Source organism: Dromiciops gliroides, chromosome 2 (genome assembly GCF_019393635.1).
Source record: "Dromiciops gliroides isolate mDroGli1 chromosome 2, mDroGli1.pri, whole genome shotgun sequence".
NCBI lineage: Eukaryota > Metazoa > Chordata > Mammalia > Microbiotheria > Microbiotheriidae > Dromiciops > Dromiciops gliroides.
Window position 1 is genome coordinate 280,674,567 of NC_057862.1, and position 16,129 is coordinate 280,690,695.

General features: G+C 48.7%; 1 protein-coding gene across 1 annotated transcript; it reads left to right on the forward strand.

Annotated features, from left to right (window-relative positions):
• Nucleotides 1-6,853: 6,853 nt before the first annotated feature.
• Nucleotides 6,854-15,558, forward strand: PITX1 (paired like homeodomain 1). Its single transcript, XM_043987044.1, has 3 exons — nucleotides 6,854-7,460; nucleotides 10,752-10,960; nucleotides 14,664-15,558. The coding sequence occupies exons 1-3, from the start codon at nucleotides 7,298-7,300 to the stop codon at nucleotides 15,210-15,212; spliced, it is 921 nt and encodes a 306-aa protein (XP_043842979.1). The 5' UTR covers nucleotides 6,854-7,297; the 3' UTR covers nucleotides 15,213-15,558.
• The last annotated feature ends 571 nt before the right edge of the window (nucleotides 15,559-16,129 follow it).

A 16,129-nucleotide genomic window follows, 5' to 3' on the forward strand; every position in this document is an offset into this window, starting at 1 on the left:
TTCTAGAAAGTTCTCTAGGCTTCCATCCTTCCTTTGTTTTTGTTTTTCCCCTTGGAATCAGAGGAGTGCCAGGAGAAATGGGGAAGGTATCATGGGAGACCTTATGATGTCATAGGTTCACATGCCTAAGTGTCCTGATGTCAGGTCATTAGCTGCCTTTATGAGTTATATCTATGACTGTGCCACATGGTGAGAGTGTATGCAGGTATCTCGCCTGTGTACATGTATGTATACACACACATATGTATGTGTGTAGATATCTATATCAGTGCCATGAAGGCTAGCAAAAGTGTTGTTGGTGTGTCTACATGTTATTTGTGTTATGTGCATAAAAAATGGGTAGGCATATTAATGGATATGTACCAAACAAGAGTGTGCTTGAATGCCTGATTCTGTGTTCCTCTGAGAATGTATACATATCACTATGTATATCTCTCCATTCCCATGTGCCCTACATTAATGCGACATTTTATAAAACACAAAATGAAATAAATGTGAGCTTAACCCATGAGAACGCTGCAAAATTTCCTAGGAAGCAGAGAATAACCAACTTTGATGAGGTTGCCTCTGGGGCTGTAGAAGTACCTGTGTGGGGGTACTCAAGGTGGTGATTTTGTGCTCCAGAATGAATGCTTTGAGTGATTTAGGAAACTCTGGGCCGCCTAGGTACTGGCACTGATTTTCAGAACAAAGATAAACCTTTAACAATCTTGCCTAATATTGGCAAGAGAGGCCTGCAAAGGAGAAGCATCTTCTTCTAGGGCTGTAGTTCCCAAATCCCTCCACTTCTTCTTCAGCCTGGCCTTGGTCAGTCCCCTTTGAGAGAGAGGATTGCCCCAATCTGGAGCAGTAGGCCTCTTCTCACTTGGATCTGACAAAAAACGAATTATGAAGGGACAGCAGGAAGAGAGTAGTAGATCTGTGACTGAGAGATGACAAAGTAGAAGCTGTTGCAGCCTCCCTGCTTAGTTCGGGCTGCTGGAATAGAAGGGCCAGAATCCCTGACCAGGACCCTTTTTCCCAGGGGCCTGGGTCTCAGCCCAAGTTGGGCTAGGTGATTGGGGTGGTGGGGTGAAGAAGCAGACAGTGTTCACAGTTTACCCTGAGATTTAGGTATCAAGAGCAGGCCACCGGAAGATTGCCAGTCGGCTCTCACAAGTCACCCCAACTCATCCACCCCAGGAGCCTCACCTAACATTTTTTTGAGGGCTCTCAGAAGGTCAGTCTAACTGTAAGTTTTCATTGCCTTCACAAGCAAGCACCTTGATTTAAGGAAAAAAAAAAACAGGCCCAGTTTACAGCACTCACTGGTATATTTAATTGTCAGGACAAGCTCCCGAAGTTGCTTACAACCCTGAGACCACTATACCAACAACCCAAACCCCAGTACTGGGTCTCCTTGAACTCCTCTCTGGGCTTTCTCCTAGTGGGGTCTTTTCCACCCTTCTGCCTTCCTTGGCCAGAGAGAGAGCAAGCCCCAAACTCAAGGCAGCCTTGAACCTTTAACTTCCAATTTCCTGCTAAGGTCTCCAGCCTTGAATTTCGTCTGGTAGCTTTTTAAAAATTCGCCTCACAGGAGTGTTATGGGGAGGGATTGGAGATTTGGATATATTCTGGCAAAGAGGGAAAGTGTGTGTTTGTGTATGTGTGTGTGTATGTGTATATGTACGTATGTATATAAATGTGTGTATATATGTATGTATGCTTGTAGATCTTATATGCTTCTCACACACACATATCAGGAAAGTTATCTTTTTGTTTGGGATCTGCAAGATGAAAGGGGGAGAGTGACAGTGTGAGCAGGCTGAGAATATTTAGGAATTGTTCTCCCGGAAAACCGAATTTGGAGAGCACAGTTAGTGTGTCCCCAGACTTCGAGGCTTCGAAAAGGATACCTAAAATTGCTACTCGGTGAGAACTGCAGGAGGCGGGAATAGAAGCAGCTTGACTACCCCTTCGTTGAGGACGGGGTGGAATCTGCCCATCTCTTTTGGAAAGCATACAGTTCAGGCTCTGTGCGAACCTCCTTCGGAGAAAAAAGCCTTGAGATTGTACTTAAGGTAGGTGTCAGGACCGAAGATCTCTTCCCCGAAATAAATCAAGTGGGACTTTTTAGTGTCCACAGGGAAAGAAAAGAGGAATTGTGTTTAAAAGCAAGACCAATTTTAAAATAAAAGGGAAGGTGTTTTGGTGAAAAGGTGAGAAGTCAGAAGACTTGGACTGAAATCCGCGGTCTGAGCGGGTCGCTTTTGCTTCTCTCGGCCTCAGTTTTCCTCATCTGTAAAATGAAAAGAAAATTTAGCTAAATGACCCTTTAAAGTTCCTGCTTGCTCTAAATCTAGAATCCAAAATATCTGATGGATCCTGCAAAGAGTGTGAGGAGGGAAGGGAAATTTCCAAGTTCCCAGAGTTGTAGGAATGGGAGATGGGGGCTCAGAACTAGACCACAACTCGCTTTCAAAAACGTAGAGATTCCAAAAGATCAGTGCTGAGGACTCTGCTTTTCTCCCCATATATAGAAGGGTGGCTTGGTCTCTGTTCATGCAACCTGAGGACTAGAAGGAAGGAGTGGTGGGAAGAGGGGGAGTGCGGATTACGGAAGAGCAGTACCACAGTGCCCAGGCCGAGACAAGCAAGAGGTTACGTGGGTTCCAAGTTTGACACATTCCAGAATTTCTTCAGGGGCAGAATAAAACCGCCTTCCCAGCTTGTTCCATGGACCTAGTCCTGATTGTGAAGTAAAGAAGAAAGCCTCTGACGGTCAGAAAAAGTGTGTTGGAGATAGGTGAATTCCCTGCAATTGGAGGGGGAGGGCGTTCAGTCCATTTATCCCGGATGTTTAAAACTGAAATCTTGTGGCCTCAAGTGCACTTCTCACAGACCACATGCCAAAGTGCCAAAGGCCGCCTGAACCCAAACCGAACCCTCTCCTAGGTTCCGAAACAGTCTCAGCTGCCGGCCCCCAGACTCATATAAGGCTTTCTCTCCCGGCTACCATGAAAGACGAAAACTGCCGGACTATCGTAGCTAACCTGTATGTATGTATGTGTGCCAGAAAAGACTTACGAGAGTTATGGCTCCACTCGGGTCCAAATGTTTCTGAGACCGAGTGAAGAGTGAGGCATGTAAATGTGCGTGGCATTAGGAAACACTGAAGAGCGATCTAAGGTCCGACCAAGTTTCAAGAGTTCTGCCCAGGTTTCAGGAGATCTGCCAATTTGAGAGGTAAAGACTGGAACCACGGTATTCAAAGTTGTATGGGGGGTGGGGTACACCTTCTTGAATGTCCTCTCGGAGAGCTCCCGATTGCCTCGACGCCAAACAAGCCAGATGTGTCTTCGGCCTCGGTTACTTTAGAATCAGGCTCGTTTTTTATATGCAGGGTTATTGGGCAGTGTAGGGAGCTGATAAGCCTTTTTTGGAATGAAATGTTCACACTGTCTCTCTTCTGAAAAGTTAGCATGTCTAACAGAAGTCGCGAAGTCCCTGAACCCAAGGCTTGGGAGGACCTAAGGAGGGAGGAGGAAAAAAAAAAGAAAAAAAAAACCCTTCTACTCTGGCTTATCCCTTCTTTTAAAAATCTCTAAAGGCCCAGGCAAAAACTACAGTGGGATATATTAAACTACAGAAATCTAAGAGCCTGCTACGGAGAAGGGGGGAGGGGAGGTGAAAGATACAAAGGGGGAAAAGATAGAGAAGGGAAAGGCAGGGGGAGACCAGAGAGAAGAATTCGAACCCCCAGAAAAATTGGAATATGAGGTTTTTTTAGACTTTCCATAAACTAGTTCAAAAGTTCTCCCTCACATCTTTTCTTGATTTAAAAGCAAAATACAGCGTCACAATGGATCAGTTAAGCCGAGTCTGAGAGGAGAGGAAAAAAGAGAGAGCGCCCAGGTCCTTACAATTCCAGAGAGAGATCTCACTTCCAAATGCAGGCAACTTCCTCCCTCTAGTGAACGGCAGCTTCACCCTCCTCGTTGTGTGCCTTTTTCAATTTCCCATTGCCTTCCCCATCCTGAGGTCAGCGGAGCTCCCAAATCTTTGAGAATCCCAGGTTTAGGAAGAAAGAATGTGAAGTAAAGTAGAGGGGGCAAGTTTGACAAACCTCCAGCCAGAACAGAGTTCATCCAAGGGATGGCTGAGGGTAGCCTTCCCTCTTAGACAAGCTAGACTATCCTGCTCTCCTCACTCTCACACAGCCATATCTCCACCATTTCCTCCCTGCCACCTTCATCCCCATGGGTCTAGGGTGTGGGGACAGGATTATCTCACTTCTGTCATCACTACCACCCCTCTTTGCTTCCATTTCCTGACCATGAAAGTCTTGGTACTTTATTCCTGTTCTGGGGACACCTTCGACCCTTGGCCTTGCACCTTTCTGAAATGTTGGTTACTTAGGTCCTAGGGATGGGGAAGCTCTCAAACTCCAAGGACCTGGGAAGAAAAGGACAAAACTTTCTTTTGGGGAATTGGAAGATTTAGATTAGAACTTGAAGAGATCTTCTAAGTACCAAGGTCCAATTGGGGCCTGAGACTCAGGGCTAATCTCCAAGTGTCTGAGAAAGCCAAAGATGATACATACTAGGCTGGCTAGCTGTTAACAGGTTAAGGAGACTGGTTCCATAAACCCTGGATAACGGGATTAAAAGAGGAAATCCCTAAAGGGGGAAGAGTAATCTACAGGGGACACCCTCTGGATGAGTTACCAGATTGGGTACTACTTTTTAAAAGATCAACTGAGGGAAAGTGTTCACTAAGTCTGTTCCTCTGCCTTGGGACAAAAGATGTCTATAGCTTACTTGCTGGGGTGCTTTTTGGTGTTTGTCTGCCCTAGGCTCATATTAGGAGGTCAGACCTTTTTCGATCGGGGGGGTTGGGGAGAAGGGGGAGAGACCATGGCAAAACAAGGCCCTCTACAAGCCATGGGCTGGCCAGGCTCTGCTTAAGCAAAAGCAGAGGAGGAAGTAAGAGGTCCCAGCTTCCCTGCTTCTGCCCCTTTGCTTCTGCATTGGGGGATCCCAGGGCCAGCCCTGTTTATCAATGGCTCAGAAGAGCAAGTTAAAAATTGTCCAGTGAAAATCTCCCAGGCAATCTTTATTTAGCAAGGACCTTGGTGGATCAGGCATCAGGAGAAGAGTTTGGAAAGTCTATCCCAAAGAAAAATACAGGTTCCTACTCAAGGCCAGGAGACCCTCCCTCCCACTCAGTCCAGGCCCAGGAGACTAGAAGCAGGCAGACACCAAAGCACCTAAGTAAGGTTCATCTCTCTCTCTGTGTTGGCAACACTGTCCCTCGAACTATCCCCAGGAAGCTGAATGTAGATACACCTTGGCAAAAGAGAGGATTCAGACTGAGATGTACCTAACTGCATGTACAGTGAAAAGCACAGGGGAACTGTGGGGCCATTCAGGACATAAATTATATATAGTCTTATTCATACCCAGGTATATATAGGAAGTGTTCGGAAAGGCAAAATACATGGTATATGATAGCAAGGCACATATTGCCTGAACAACATAATATATAATGTTACATAAAGTTGGTCTCTGCTGCATTGGTTACATTCACAGAAGCACAAAAGGTTCTGGATCCATGTATGTGTAGACTCAAACCTGAACACATAACTATGTTACATACTGTGTCAGTATTTCCTCGTCTCAATGGTCTGTGATGGTTCTGAAGTTCTCTCAGTCTTTCAGGTTAGAAAGGGGCTGGACTCTAGGGGAAAAGACCCCTTGGGCCCAGACTTTTCCCAACTCTTCCACCTTTCTGCTGCACAACTGGAACAAGAGAAACCTGGTACTAAAGCGAACATTTCGTCTAGAAAAATGTTTCTTCTTTTCCAGTCCCGTAAAATTGACTGTGGTGTGGAGGCCATAGAGGAGGTTTGGTTGTATAGGATCACGGCTAATTAGGAATGAGAATCGCTGGCTTCCATTAGCTCCGAGATACGTTTACTTCTCTCCCCCCCCCCCCCCATCTTTCTAAATAAGAGCTAGGGGAGGAGGCGCTGAATAGAAAAGAATATGAGTTTTTTGGGCAATAGTAAGTCACTCCCCCTAACCCCGGAAGAAACATTAGATATTGTATATATATTTATTCTAGAGTTTATTCTTATTCTAGAGCTTAGTATGTGCATTTAAATATTTTTGGGCTTGGCAGAAGGCTAAGAGTCCTGGGAGTTAATTTTGTGGAAAATAAATCATCAAGGGCCTCGGTGCCATCTGACACGAGTAGGACGCGCAAAATTGCGGCTGTATTGTGAAGCCAAAGCTAAAATCAACATGTCACTTACGGTGGGAAGGGAGGAGGGAAAAACACAGAGAGAAAGGTTAGGGAGACTGAGTGTGAGCAGTGAGGGAGGAGAACAGGAGAAAACGAGGATAAAAAGAGAAGTGAACAGACATGGAGAGAGATCGCAGAGACAGAAATCGAGGTATACTAAGATATATTCGGAATGAGAAGATAAAGAGATAAAAGTGAGAATAAGAGTGGGGGGGCGCGGAGGGGGTGAGGAGGAAGAGAGGAAAGAGCTGGGAGAGGAGGTACAAGGGGAGGGAAAGAGGCAAAGGGGGAGCAGAGGCGGAGGCAACTTGAAAACTAGATTCCGCCTGCCCGCCCTCCCTCCTTTCTCTCCTCCTTTCCCCCATCTTCTCCCACCCTCCTCCCTCTCCCACCCCCACCCCCACCCCCCAGCGCAGGGACTGCTGGAACCTGGTGGAGCGCGTTGTTGCTTTAAGACCGCCTCTGTCCGCAGCACCCGGTGCCTTAGAAACAAGTTACATATATGGGGAGCTGCAGCAGGAGTGCTGCGCTTAGGACTCAGGGAGACTGCGAGCTCTGGAAAGAGTGATCTCCCCGCGAGACGCGGAGGTTTTGACCTTGCAAGGGGAGGAGCTGAGTTTTAACTGCTGGCATTTGTTGGGCTGCAGGTCACTTGCGTCTCGGCTGCGGCGCACCGCTCTGTTCTCTCTGACTCGGCCGAGCCTTGTTGTGCGAAGGGGGGGCCCCTGGGCCCGCCAAGCGCTGCCCATGGGGCGGAAGGCGCGCGGCTCGGACAGCCGCGGCCCCGGGGCGCCCAGCGGGCTGCCCGCTTAGGCGCCGTCTCTTTCTCCCCGCAGATCGGAGGGAGCTTTTGGACAGAGGCAGAATCCGGACTGCCCCCTAGGGTCCTCTTGCTCAAAACTGGTGTCGGGCCCCAGCCGGAGCAGCCTAAAGGACTAGTAGCCCCCGGCCCAACTGGCTGCTGGGGACTGGGAGCTGCGCCCGAGGCCTCCAGGCCCCCGCCACTGCCGCCATGGATTCCTTTAAAGGGGGTATGGGCCTGGAGCGGTTACCCGAAGGACTTCGGCCACCGCCTCCCCACGACATGAGCTCCAGCTTCCACCTGGCTCGTGCTTCTGACTCCCGAGAGCCCCTGGAGAACTCAGCCAGCGAATCCTCCGACACAGAAGTCCCAGGTAACACTCCCCGCCTCCTCGCCCCACATCCCCCCCTCGCCCCAACCCTGCCTGCATTTCCTTCTCCTTCCCCTCCTTCTCCCCCCGTTGTGACCTCCTTACTACACTCAGAAGCCAAGAAGTAGTGGGGACTGAGTCTTGGGGAAAGGCACGGGGTACGAAAGAAACCTCGGCCAGAGAGGCCCAGAGGTAAAAGGCAGCCATTCTGGGGTACACCAGTCAGTGCGGAAGCATGCCTGTCACCACAGCTACGAGTGCGCGGGGTACTTGTCCAGCCTTGACAGCGCCAGCGAAAAGTCTCCTGCCCAGGCTGGCTGGCCCCGAGTGTTCCCGAGAGGAATTAGTATTAGCCCCATTGGCTACTGAAGCGACCCGGGCTCTTCCCTCGCTTCTTTCTTTCCCGGAAGAGGATAATCTTTCTTACACACTCACCACAAAAACATCGTACTCTCTTAAATATGTTTTTGTTTTTGAATTACGTTACCCCGCAATGACAAACAGAAAAAAAAAAAACAGAGACCAGGGAAAGTGTTACACAGAGTCAATATTCTCCAGGAGCAAATAATAGGACCCGGTTGGTTTTGCAAAGCTAGCTTCGCAAGCAAATAGGGAGCTGCTGATTTGAAAGGACTCGGTGTGGAAAGGAAGAAAGGAGAAAGAAAAAACACTGACAAAAAACTAGAGAGATAGATGAGCAAGAAAGAGAAGAAGGAAGGTGAGAGACAGAGCGAGAGAGGGAGGTGGGAGAAACGAAATGTTTTAAAAGAGACAAACAGCGGAGGAAGAGCGGGAAAAGGAACGAAACTGAGTAAGAGGAGATTCAAGTTCTGTTCTGTGCCTTCCTAGGCACGGTTCCGGGATCCAGGAACCAGGGAGGCCAATATTAGGCCGGATCTCCAAGGCCCAAAGCTACTCGGGGCTTCGGGCCAAGCGCCCTCCTTCTTGCCCTCCTCAGGCAGCGAAACAAGCAGCGCTTGCATGGTGTAACCTGAGCACCGGAGAGATAGAGGGAGAAAAGGTCCCGAGATTTTTCAATCAAGTTCGCTCTAGGTGTTTGCGACGGACTTCGGGGATGCCGAGTGGCCCCTTTTTAGAATTTTATTCTGCGAGCTGTAGGCGCTCCTTTTCGCTTCCAAAAACTGTTGCAGAAATGGGAGCTAGAGAGTTAAGTAGATATTGATAGACAGATCGTTCTCTGGGGCTAAACGTTAGCCCGCAGGAGGCCCTTGGGAGCCAGCCCCACATGCTCTGTTTTCCAGACAGGGAAATCCTCCATTCACCCAGAGGGAGGAGAAAGAAAAAGGAAAATTGGTTTTCAATTAATTTATTTAATTTTTCTTTGGGGCGCATTTTTAAGCTACCAGAGTATGTATGGGATGGTTAAGAAGAGGCGCAAGACTAGTCCAAGATTAGGTGATGATTCACTTTATCTTTGTGAAAGTTAAAATTCAATTTAATTCATCCTTCACTGTCCTGAGTTCCGTGGTAAATCAAAGATAAAATCTCCCGGATAGGCAGGGAAGAACTGGGGAATTATTTTCTACTTGTACTCGACAAACCCTGGCTCCTACAAATAAACAGAATTAAATATTTAGAAAGAGTAGAGAAAAGCGAGTCTCCTTGGCAGTCTGTAACTGGGCATCAGCCGTGTCCCCCCCCCCTTACACACACACCTTCCCCTACCCCTAGCTCTATCTCTGTTATCGATGTATATTATGTATATGTGTTTCTATGTCTATGTCAGTGGGAACTAGGTGTTTTCCTCTCTTTGTGTGTTTTTGGAATTATAAATATCTTTGTTTAGTTTTCTGTAAAAGCCTGTGCTCTTATTCATTTGTGTGTTTCTGTCTATAAATGCCTAAGTATTTGCATTTTCGTGTGTTTCTCAGTGTCTATAAATATATATGTATTGTGTGTGTTGCTGTTTTTCTCTTTTGTGTATCTATAAATGGCCTGTGTATTCGTTCCTGTTCTGCCTGTGTTTCTCTGTGTCTATAAATGCCTGTTTTCCTTCTTTTGATTCTGTCGTGTTTCCCCTTCTTGTTGTGTCTACAAATATCTGTGATTTTCTAATGTAAGATGTTGTCTGTTTCTAGAAGTGCCAGTGTGTTTTTCTGTCTTTAACTGTCTCTTTTTTACTCCATTTGTTTCTCTGTGCATGTCTACAAATGTCTGTGTATTTCTCTGCTTTGTATCTGTCTTTGTATCTCTTCTTGCCCATGAGTGTTAATATAAATGTTTTATGTTTCTCTGTGTTTGATTATTTTTCCTTGAGTTTGTATGTTTCTGTGAATTTGTGCTTCTGTATTTCTCAGAGGTTTTTGTGTTTCTCTAATTGCTCATCTGTGTTTCTCCATTATGTACTTGCATCTATGGATGTCTTTGTGTGTTTCTCCATTTGTGTTACAAATGCCCATGTGTGTCTTTGTGTATACAAATACTTATGTTTCTTTCTGTTAGGGTGTCTCTCTTTAACTGTGTTTGTGTTACTCTTTGCTTGTTTCTGGTTGACTATCTAGATAGGCCTAAACTCAAGTATTTTTCTCTCACCTCTATGTCTGTAAGTTTTATCTAGGAGTCCAGAGTCTGTTTGTATCTCTGTCTGCGTTTTCATTCCCTTGTCTGAAAAGTGAGACCCGAGAGATTTCAGCCTGAGGAGAATTTAGATTTTCCTCAAAATACCCATTCCTATCACCACATCTCTGGGGGAATCTGAATTCTCGGTTCCCTAGGATGATGGGTAACTAAGCCTGGATGGAGGAGGAGGGTGGGCAGGTGCTGGGAGCTTGGGACAACAATTACAGGCTTGCTTAGAAAGGACTGGGTACGGCGGAGTTTACCCAGGAGTTATCTGAGTAATGGGGGCAATAATGGTACCAATAATAATGATATAGTAAAAAGGAATAATAATACAAAAATACTTACACCAACTAATAGTAATCAAATAATAACCACTAACGGGAGCAAAACAACGGTATCGAAACCAATAATTGCAATAGCCTAACAAGCAACTAGTAATTCAATTTCATCAACAGCAATAGTAACCGAACCGAAATTAACAAAAATAATCGAAAGGAAAACAAAAATTTCTACTTTCCTAGCAGATACAAAAGCAAAACCTGGCCCCTTTCCGTAAGGGCTAGCGATGGAATAACAGGCCCATTAGTGAGGAAGGGTTAATGCGCAAAAGAGTCTTGCCCAGGGGTCCTGTGGGAGGCAGGGCTGTAGGGTGAGGGTCTAGAGCTGGCCAGACTGTTGTGTGATTCCTGTCTGGGCCGTGCGCCCTTGCAGAAAAGGATCGGAGCGGAGAAACCAAGGGCAGTGAGGACGGAGGTGGTGAAGATCCGGCCAAGAAGAAAAAACAGCGCAGACAAAGAACGCACTTCACTAGCCAGCAACTGCAGGAGCTCGAGGCGACTTTCCAACGGAACCGCTACCCTGACATGAGCATGCGGGAGGAGATTGCCGTGTGGACCAATCTCACTGAACCTAGAGTCCGGGTGAGAAGGAAGGAGGGAAGGGGGAATGATGGACACGGGTGCGGGTGGGCTCTAGGAAAAGAAACTACTAAAAGGAAAGGTTTGCACCTGTTGTCAGGGCACCGCATCCCCAAAGCCAGGCCATCGCCAGGCGTCCGAAACTAGTATCCAAGGGCCAGGGGAGACCCTTATCCTACAAACACCAGCGGGACACGGGAGTAGAGTGGGAGAAGAATGGGGCTATATACGCAGAGAGGCAAGGCCCCAGGGAATTAGTGGTAGCCCTGGTTAGCCATGGAACTTTCAGCCCAGCGGTGAGAGGGTATTTGCTTCTAAGGGCTAAATACTGGAGCCTAGAAGGAAGCAGGAGCAGGGCTGAAGTCCAAAAGGAGAATTGCAATCCGACTGTTTTCCGCCCCACTTTCATCCTTCGTAAACGCGACCTCCTCGAAAACAGACAAAACAATCTTTCCCGTGCGTCCACCCATGCACCTCTTTCACCCTCCCAACTCCCCGAGGCAGAGTCCACCGAGAAAAAAGCCCCTGAAAACCCCGATCGGCCCAAACGGTACTCACCACGGAACAGTAAGAGAGGAGACTGAGAAATAAAAGGGTGGAGAAGGGCGGTTAGACCCAAGCACCTATAAGCAAGCATTGACAGGAGGGAACTCCAGGGGTCAGAAGCATGCTTCTCGGGACCAAAGACCAAGGCCAGGCGCGAACTCTGCGGCCCTGGAAAGTTATCAGCAAATGCTTCGGAAGCCTCTTGAAACCCTTAGGGCCCAAACCCGCCGCCATACCCTGAAGTACAGTCCTTGGGTTATAGGAATGGGTCCCACACGCCTCAGTTCGAAAGACCCGTGCCACTCCCACTCCACCCCACATCTTCCCTATGCAAATCCTCTCACAGCCACCCTTAGAGCGGGGGCATTTTCCAAACCTCCTTTTTTCCCCTTCCTGGCAAAGCTCACATTTTCGCCAGCTTTGTAGTGACGCGCTAGTCAGAACGAAATGTACACGAGTAGTAAAAGACGCCCGCACAGCCAACTACACACAGCAGGGAATTCAGGTCTCCTTTCGACTCTCTGAAGAAGTGGGGTAGGGAGGGGGGAATCCTGGTCCAGCATCTAGCTGAATCTATGTGCTAGTGGACTAACGAATGCCTGAGTTAAACGCAGCTATTAAATTATGAACAGGTAACATTGGATCTGCTCTTGTTTCTGGTACTTAGTTATAGAAAGTTGTAGCGGGTGTGAGAGCCTCTTTTCCCCTCACCCTCTGAGCCCTGATCCGTAGAGAATGCCCCAGCCGGGCTCTGCTCAGATGAAAAGTCGAACTTTAACAAGAGCCCTTTGTTCCTTTTTTGGAAGGTTTTCTCTAATGGCACCGAACCCAAACCAAATTAAAGAACCGAAGGGCATTCCCAAGTCACCTTCTGACTTCCCTGAAGAGGGAGGGAGGATCATCTGGGTTAGGTACTGGGAGGCTGGGAGAAAGAAAGGCCAAAAACAATCCAGCAAGTGGGAGCCCTAAATCAGAAGCTCCCTAAACCAGAGTCACGGCTGCCAGGCCCTGGCGGTAGGATCAGAAATCATTCGTCCGAGAAGGGACTGGGACAGGTCTACCGACACCAAGCAAAGGGCTTAAATAGTTGGGCCTGGGGAAACTCGGGCCTCCAAGCTGTTTGCACTTATCAGATAGGGCAAACTATTAACAGATAAGCCTACCGCTGGAAGGTGAAGATAATAGGCCTCGAGTCAACAGCTCTTGTGGACTCAGGGCCCCTAGGGCTGAGGGTCAGTGCTGCCCCAAGACCCAGGCTAGGACTGGGAGCCAACTACAATTGGCCTGGCCCTTTTGAACAGGGAGTGGGTGTTGGGACTAGTATTGTTCAGAGACCTTCAGTGGATGGGTGCGGGAGATGGGGTAGCCATGCAAAGCACAGAGCTAACGCAGGAGAGAGTGTCTCTGTAGTCCCCTAAATGTGTTACTGCAACGTCAACTTCAGGGCCGCCCAAGTGCCTAAATTTGAGAGCACTTACTTAAAGGGCCACACAGAGAAAAAAATGGGGGCCTCTGTACAACTGAACAGGATTGTTCCCAAGATCTTGGGGAGCCGAGGGATGGAGAATGAGAATCCGAGCTTGGGGCTCGAGTCCTTACAACTCTTAGAGCCTCTTTTCTCACCCTCAGATGTCTAGAAGCCTCATTACATTCTCCTAGTCCCTGCTGCACCTCCATTCCCTTATCCCAAAACATAAGAAGTTCCTCTCCAGAACCCCCTCCTTTAGGGACCTTTGTTCAGCGGGAGGTGGGGAAGCACAGTTCCTGGGACCTAGTTCTGGAGTAGGTTGACACCTCGGTAGGCAAAGCAGGATCTAGAAAAGCATTCAGTCTTCCATCTCCACTGCCAGCGGGCTTCAAAGCTTAGGACAGAAGCCCAGTGTCCAGGTCCTGCCTCTCTTCTCCAATCTCTTCTCCACTGGCTTTTCAGAAAAGCCTTGCCCCCATCCTACCCCAGTCCCAGACTTTTAAGTCTCCCTTCCCCCACCTTTCCCCCCCTCCTTCCCCAATAAAAAAGCGACTTTACCGCCCAGTCAGCCCTCCTCCAGGGGCAGAAAGGGGATCGTTTATTTTCTGTGAAGGCAAATATTTGGATTAATCCCACGCAAGGGCTGTAGACAGCCCGGAGCAGCTCCTCTCTCGGCGCGGCTCTCCCGGTCCAAAGTCCCGTTCAGTCCAGCATTGGCGGGCGGGGGTGGGGAAGGATTCGGACTGCGCTGGCTCAGGTTGGGTGGGTCTGAAGCCGGGAGACTGGGGAAGGAAAGTCCCCGAGCACAAAGGGACAGGACTAAATTAGATTCCCCCCCCCAATTCTCCTACCTAGCTTCTTTATTTCTTTAAATCCTTCTCTTGACCTTCCTAGGAAAGTAAATTAGGACCAAAGTCTCATTAGTTACGAATCCCTGTCTGAGAGGTGATAGAGATTTTTTTTTACCCAAACATACTAATCCAATTGCATTTTTATGATCTGTAACAGGGGATTTTTATTACGTTGTATTAACATTGGGAAAGGCAGTAGGGACAGCGGGGTTTGGGGGACCCCAAGATCAGGCCTAGATCTGATCAATTACTGATCTAGGGAAATGGACGCCCAAAGGGCAGAAAATAATAGAAAACCAATAAGGAGGGGGCCTTGAAATCGCTTTGGGCAAACTCAGTTTAAAAAAAGGGGGATAGTAGAGTGGGGAAGGATTAAACAAAAGGGGATTTTTTTAGTGGAGGAGAGAAGTTTGGGGTTGTAGGGGTAGGTAGAATCGGATACTGAAAGAAAAAATACGATATTTCTGGGAAAGAAAGATGACAGTGATATTGGGGAAGGACAAAGATCTGGTACTGGGAAGAAATGAAGAGGGTCTGGTATCGGAGGAATTAGGAGAGGATAAGGTCAAAGGTAGAAAGGAAACGAAGATCATAGAGAAGAAACGTCTGAAAACGGGGGAGATAAGAGTTTGGTACTGAGGGAGAATATTGAGGAACCTGGGGGAAAGTAAGAACTTCCAGCATTGGAGCCTGGGAGAGGAGAGGATTCCACATTGCATATGCTGGCGAAGAATGTCTGGGTGAGCGAAGTCAGAGCCTATCAATACAGACCTATCCTTGCCCCCTCAGGCTTAAACACTGACGCCGCTCTGCCCTCGCCCTCTCTTTCCTCTTCTCCCAGGTCTGGTTCAAGAACCGCCGAGCCAAATGGAGGAAGCGAGAACGTAACCAGCAGATGGACCTGTGCAAGAACGGCTATGTGCCGCAGTTCAGCGGGCTGGTGCAGCCCTACGAGGATGTGTACGCCGGCTATACCTACAACAACTGGGCCGCAAAGAGCCTCACACCAGCGCCGCTCTCCACCAAGGGCTTCACCTTCTTCAACTCCATGAGCCCGCTGTCCTCGCAGTCCATGTTCTCGGCTCCCAGCACCATCTCGTCCATGAGCATGCCCTCTGGCATGGGCCACTCGGCGGTGCCAGGCATGCCTAACTCCGGCCTCAACAACATCAACAACCTAAACAACCTCACTGGCTCCTCACTCAACTCGGCCATGTCGTCCAGCGCCTGCCCCTACGGCCCTCCAGGCTCGCCCTACAGCGTCTACCGGGACACGTGTAACTCCAGCCTGGCTAGTCTCCGACTCAAGTCCAAACAGCACTCCACGTTTGGCTACAGCAGCTTGCAGAGCCCGGGCTCCGGCCTCAATGCCTGCCAGTACAATAGCTGACCGCGTGGGGAGGGGGCCGGGCCGGGCCCGGCCAGGGCCAAGCCGGGGAGGAGGCTCCCGATCGGACTACCACGGACCACACGTATCTTTTACTCTCCCCTCTTCCTTCCCCCTCTCTGTTTTGTTGTTGTTGTCGTTCGTTCGTTTGTTTGTTTTTGCTTTGTTTTCTCCTCCTCCACTCTCCCTAAAAAAACCAAAAACAAAAACAAAAAAAGACGTCGGGAAAAAAAAAACCACGAATAAATGGATGAGTTGCAATTTCCCTCTGGATTATGCGGGTTGTATGTAATTACTTGAACTTGCACAGGCGTAGTGAAAAGGCCACTTTCCGGAGATCCGGCGGAGATGATATAAAAAGGGGAGAGGGGACCGGAGGGAGGGGGAAGTGGTGGCCAAAGGAGGGAGGGGTCCGTGCCAGCACAATAGAGGGCGGGATGGGGCGGGCGGGGAGGAGGGTCGGGGTGCGGGGGCGCAGGCGGTACGGGAGTTTGCCACTGCGGGGGTGGGGGGAGGGGGAAGTACAGAGCTGGGGGGCCTGAGGAAGAAGGGTTAACCTATTGGGGCTGAGACTTTTGCTAAGAATAATGAGAAGAGGAGGGTCAACTTCTTAACAAAAGTTCTATTTATATCTGCCGTTACTGGGCGCTGGAGCATTGTCCGCGGCGCGGAGAATAAACTGTTTTTAAAATGCACTGTTCTTGACTTTTTTTTTTCCTTGAATTAAAAGGAATGAGGCAGGCAGGGCCTTGTCAAAAGACCCTCTTCATCCGGCCCCTGGAGACCTCCTGCAGCATCTCTAGATATGCACACCCCTAAACTCAGGGCGAAGCCTGGCCAGGCACCCCTCGCCCTCCCAGTCAATATCTCGTTGCCCAGACCGTGAAGGGAACCCAGAGCTGCAACTTTCTCCAGGGGTC